Source organism: Drosophila grimshawi, unplaced genomic scaffold (genome assembly GCF_018153295.1).
Source record: "Drosophila grimshawi isolate 15287-2541.00 unplaced genomic scaffold, ASM1815329v1 contig_1006, whole genome shotgun sequence".
NCBI lineage: Eukaryota > Metazoa > Arthropoda > Insecta > Diptera > Drosophilidae > Drosophila > Drosophila grimshawi.
In genome coordinates this window covers 761,519-767,638 of record NW_025062489.1, presented here as the reverse complement: position 1 = coordinate 767,638, position 6,120 = coordinate 761,519, and the positions used below count along the sequence as shown (strand labels likewise).

Below are 6,120 nucleotides of genomic sequence, written 5' to 3'. Positions count from 1 at the left end.
GTGCACTTGCAGACCTGCTCACATTTGGGTGCAAAACTTTGTAAAGTGAAATTTGCCAATAATTGTAGACCCTAAAACATACAACAGTTAAACCCTAACATGGCAGTCTAGAGATCAAATTTCCTGACCGTTTTCTGAATTTCAGAAAGGGTTTTTTTCTAAAAATAAGTGTTTGCATTTCAACTTCTTAAAAATGATTTCTTTATTACGAAATCTTTTTGTGAAAAATGGGAAATACCTTCCATGTTTGTTAACATTTGAAATGATATGGAAAATTTTTCCAGTTCTTAGAGCGATTATCATTTGGGACTATTTTCAAAATTACAATGTGTCTTTTTTTCTGAGTGTACATGACCAAGTATCCAAATAGCCATTAGTTATTGGCCGGGCCACTTGCAGTTGTTTTCTTTCCGTGGCTTCCCTCTTTTTATGTTGTTTTTCTTTTTTCTTCTCTTTTGCGGCTACACTTAGAACAAATACGAAATGAATTTTAGAAAATTGAAGTAAAAACTAAAAATAAATTTCTGGATTTTACGTACATTCCACAATTTTAAAGCTACAGTCCACATTAGCGCCTGGGTCTGAATTGCCGTACAATCAAATTAAATTATACTTCTCCAAAATATTTGTATACAAAGCGAAATCTCAAAAAATATTGTTTAATAAATTTAGGAGCAGCAAAAAAGCTAAAGTTATAGTTCTGTGTACACATCAACACTATCGAAATTTGATATAGTTTTCCTTCGCTATTGGAAAATGTACTTTGGGATCAAGAAAAGAAAATCAATGGGAATCGCAGAAAACAACCCTCCGTTTTGGAAATAATAAGGTGAGGACGATTTTTCATTATTTAGTATAGAGATGAGAACAGGCTAAACTCGTAAAGCTAACAATTCACATCGCTCGTATCTATATTCCAGATAAGTCCAACAGTAATAATTACACATTAATATTCCATTACATTTCTTGTTTAAATTTAAAAATGAGTTGAGGACTACTTTATTGTCGAGATTTCTGGAGTTTTGAGGGGCTTGCGTTCTGAACTCCACATTTATTATTTTTTTGATTGATTTTTGCCTTTACAAACAACCTCCGGGTAATAAATATTTGAGCATTTATTTAGTGTCCAAACAAAATCTTAGCTTCAAACTTTCTATAAATAAATTATTTGTATTACTTCTGTTTTGTGTCAACACAGTTTGTCTGACAATATTTTTCAGAATCACACTTTCGACATTTTAAAGTGTATTTTTAGTTGCTTAAATAGATGACTAATTATTCTCTGATAACGAAGACACAAAAGTGTCTTGGTTTTGTGCAATGTTCGTCATGCGTGTGTCCGACCATTGAGCCTTGAAACTTGAAGCGCATAATTGCTTATCCCCGCGACAGACAACCTGTTAAAATTGGGGTGTTACTACTAACACTAAGCAGCTATGAAATTAACAAAATCGGTAATAGCAAATCGATTAAACCACATATATTCCACAATTTTAAGGCTTCAGTCACCAAATTTGGTTGGTAGATTGTTGGCAATGTCCTTCAAAGATCGACAGTGGACACGCCCACTTTCGCCGCCTCCAGGCCCCCGGACATGAAAATCGGATATAACTATATTCTCGTAGTCTTTTAGGTAAAGCCATTAAGTTTGGTAGGTCTATTGCTGGTAACCACCTCAGTATGGCTTCTTGGCAGCGGCAGCAAAGAACTTTTAATTTTAATGAAATGCTTACATATTTAAATATGGCACCTTGTGAGGCATAATATGTATAGCTTATTGTTAGTTGTTAGCAGCGCTCCCATTGTATAGCATTCTCTTTGTGCAGCGCTCTCTCCCTCTTTTGCTCTCTCTCCCTGTCTCGATAAAGAGCGTTAGCTGATACGCTGGCTGCTGCAGCTATTCATTCGTTTCGAATAACCCTCGCTTGTTGATCCTGTCAAAAATAAATCTTTCTGTGAGAAGGTTTAACAGTGGCCCCAATCCTTCATATTAGTAAAACACAAGAAGAAGAAAAGGCTAAGCGTTGGCTTCAAGCCTTAATAACTAACGTTATTAAACATTATAACGTTGCTGAAATAACTAAATTATTTTATGGACATTCTGAAATTTCAACTTTCTAATTTTGAAGGCATAAAAAAACAGTCAAGCTCAGGGAGATGAACAGAAGAATAGACAGACACAAAAAAAAACACCTGTGCATATTCAAATATCGGTTCAGAGTGTCAATACTATTTAGTTTGTGCCCTCAAAAGACAACATCTGCTTCTTGTTTGCACAGTTGTCCATTTTGCACTCGAGTTTTCGCCTTTATCATAAGCAACTTATAATTTCGCCGGTTAGTCGATTCCCCAGCTCGAAATCGTTTGTGTCGGTTCCGAAATATTTTGGTTATTCTGTGTTCAAATGAAGCAAAACATATAATCAATATGGGAACACACTGTTTAATACACAAAGGTAATCGTACAAAATTCCCGCAAGAATTCAAAAATGTTTCTAAAGACAACTGATAATATTTTAGCGAGTGCTACAAAAACAAGCCCGTTCCTTATGCTTATGATTGGCCTTATCATAGGTTATTGTGTGGCCGAGCTCATTTCCTACATAACCATATCTGAAGGCATCGAACCCACCAACTTTCTGGCCAGTACAGACTCTAATATCCGTTCCCCGCCATCCCATGCTGATGATGTTATACCACATTTTGATGTCCTTCGGCACGATCATCCAACCGATAATACCTCGCTGGCCGATCAGCTAAAGAAGGATGTTCGCATTCTCTGCTGGGTTATGACCAATCCGAAGAACCACAAACTGAAGGCCCGTCATGTTAAGCGTACTTGGGGCAAACGCTGTAATATTCTACTATTCATGAGCTCCGGAGCGGATGATGAACTGCCTACGGTGAAGCTAGATGTGGGAGAGGGTCGAGAGAATTTATGGCGCAAGGTGAAGGAGGCATTTAAGTATGTTTATCGGCATCATTTCAACGATGCGGATTGGTTCTACAAAGCTGATGATGACACGTATGCAGTGATTGAGAATTTGCGCTATATGCTATATCCGTACGATCCGGAGACCCCTGTACACTTTGGCTACAAGTTCAAGCCTTACGTGGCTCAGGGTTACATGTCAGGCGGATGTGGCTATGTATTGAGTCGCGAAGCATTGCGTCGCTTCGTCGTTCAGGGTATTCCCAATCCCAAAATGTGCCTGCCTGGCACAGTTGTCAATGAGGATATCGAAATTGGTAAATGCATGGAGAATTTAAATGTGACAGCGGGCGATTCGCGTGATATCAATGGTCGAGGACGTATGTTCCCTTTTGGTCCTGAGGCCCATTTAATACCCTATAAGGATAAGGGGTTTTGGTATTGGAAATACCAATTCTATAAGTCAGACGAGGTAAGCTGAGTTATACGGTTCTTAAAATTTAAGATTCTAATATACAATCTGGTTATAGGGTCTTGATTGCTGTTCCGACAATGCGATATCATTTCATTATGTCGCACCCAAACTGATGTATGTTCTCGATTATCTGATATATCACTTAAAGCCATATGGAGTTGTAAGAGCTTCGCAACAGTTACCTGACAAACTGAAAGTGGGCGAGTTCTTGCCGCCACCAAAAGAAGAACCCGCCAATAGCAATGAGGATTCCTTTGATGATGATGATCGCATTGCCATTCAGAATAATACAAGAGGTGTACCTAGTATAGAGCCTGATGCGAGAGAAGTTGGCTCGAACGAAGTCTAATCGAAATTTAAGCCAGAACTGAAATCCAGGCTACGAAACTAAGAGAACTTTCATTAGTATTAATAAATAATATTAAGTTTACAGTCATAATTCGTATTTTTAACAGTTTTTTTTAATATTTTCTAACTAATCATCTTATGTTAAAAATATAATCACAAATTTTTGAGAACTTTTGATTTTATTATAATTTCTTAAATAAAAAATATTAAAAAAGAAAAGAAATAAAAATGTAAGTTATAGCCACATTCAGCTGGGTGCAGGGTATGCTCAAGTCGAGCTCTTCTCCCTTCGAGTGTATGTCTTGAAATTTAACGCAACAACCAGCTTATCGTGCACACCACACCCATTACATAAAAACATGTATTTTTATAGCGCGCCTTTTCGAACGATTGCCGCCAAAAAGCAATAAGGTCGGCAGCAACAGCGGTGCCAGCTGTTACTGAAGTCCGTCGAAGCTTTTGCTTTGCTTTGTTTACAAACAACCAGAAAGAAAGCTTTGGTCGCCGGCATTGCCGTCGCTTCCACAGCATTGCTCTCCTTAATTCTAACTCTCTCTCTTTCTCTCTCTCTCCTCTCTCTCTCTCTCTCTCTCTCTCTGTCTCTCTCTCTCTCTCTCTCTCAGAGAGCGCGTGCGCTGCAAACGTCAAAATTGCAATCTAAAATGGAAACAAACGAAAAATTGTGAAATTGAGCGTCGGCAAAGAGCAACTAAAAGAATAAAACTTAAATATAGAGAGGGCTAGTGAAAAGAAACCAAGAAACAAGCAGCAACAAATCGCGCCCATTTTCCATTTGATAAATTAGAATCAATTCCATTTCCATCCACACTAAATTTACCATATTCGCATTTCGGTTTGTCGCGACGCGAAAACACAAAAAGTTGAACACGAGCATTTCATTTATGTATTTTTCATCATCTTTCTATATATTTTTTTTTTTTTTTTGGTGTTCTGTTTTGCCTAGCTAAGCGAAAAGGCATTTTTGGAACTAGCTGCTAGTAAAATATATCGCCTCGTCTGGTCTCGTCTCGTCTAGTATTTGTATTTGTATATTCATCGTGGCCTGCTACAAGCCAGAGTGTTATGAAACGCTTCTGCAAATTGCGTTACCAATAAGAAACAATCAAAAAACAAAAACCATAACTAAACAGTGCGATTATTTGTGAATATATATATACATAGATATATACATACTGACAGACCGTATATAGTGTGTGCATGTGAGTTCTTGAACAGTGAACGCAGCAAGCTAAGCAAAGCTTATTCAATTCTTATTCTTATTCTAATTCCAACTCTACTCTGTGCCCAATTAAATGGTGTGAAAATTCACTGCTAACTGTATTTGTTGATGACTCATCTAGTATTTGTGTGTCGTGCTTTAATTGTTGCTGTTGTTGTTATTGTTGTTGCTAATGCCGCACACGCATACAGCTCACGGGGCCTATGGAGGCTTATTTTTAGACCACCCCCTCCGCGTCAAATCGAATATTACTGCAGCCCCCATTTGCCCAGTTGATAGATCGATATATTAGACCACGCTCCATCAACATTTCACATGAATTCAAATTGAATTTCAATTCCGTCGTTTGCGGCAAAACTAGTAATTTAGAAACGCAACTGCAGCAATATGAGCTACGCACACACATACATGTATACATATATACGTATGCACATAATTACATATAAATATATGTATATATTTGTTAAATTGCCAAGCTTTTTAATATCATATTTTCACAGTATACTTTTGGGCTGAGTAAATAATTCGCTTTTCCTTCTGCTTGTTTTCCTTTCCTTTTCGTTTGTGTTTTCGATATTAATTCTGTGTTCTTTGTTTTTTAGAATTGAATTTAAGTTAGATATGTATTTAACTCACATTGTATTGCGATTGTTCTTTGTGCGAATCAGAAATAATTATTTGTTCGTTTTTTGCTGCCGTTCTAAGCACTTGAATATGGTGGATTCGAAAAAAAAATACACTTTGAATCCGGTTCCAAATCACATCATTTAAAATATCACATCGCAACAATCATAAAGCTTTCACTTTTTTTCACTTGTAGAGAAATCTGCGTCAAAAAGTATGCAATATTGATGAATGTGTATGTAAATCATCATCATTGCCAAAACTTAAGAACATCAAATTTTGCTTTGTTTCATTTTTGGTAAATTGCATCAACACAAAATGATGTATATCAATTCATTGGCACACTCACACTCACACACACTCACGCACACAAAGTCTTTGAATCGCTATAGTTTCATATAAATACATACATCTAAACATAAACATAAACTTACATACATACATCCTTACATACATATGTACATTGCATGCAATTGCGCTCGATGGCTTTTGTTAACTTGTC

The 6,120-nt window shown here is 36.8% G+C and overlaps 1 protein-coding gene across 1 annotated transcript; it reads left to right on the top strand.

The window, feature by feature from the left end:
- The first annotated feature begins 2,548 nt into the window (after positions 1-2,548).
- LOC6565035 (glycoprotein-N-acetylgalactosamine 3-beta-galactosyltransferase 1) lies at positions 2,549-3,786 on the top strand. Its single transcript, XM_001990920.3, has 2 exons — positions 2,549-3,403; positions 3,462-3,786. The coding sequence occupies exons 1-2, from the start codon at positions 2,549-2,551 to the stop codon at positions 3,753-3,755; spliced, it is 1,149 nt and encodes a 382-aa protein (XP_001990956.1). The 3' UTR covers positions 3,756-3,786.
- Positions 3,787-6,120: the final 2,334 nt, after the last annotated feature.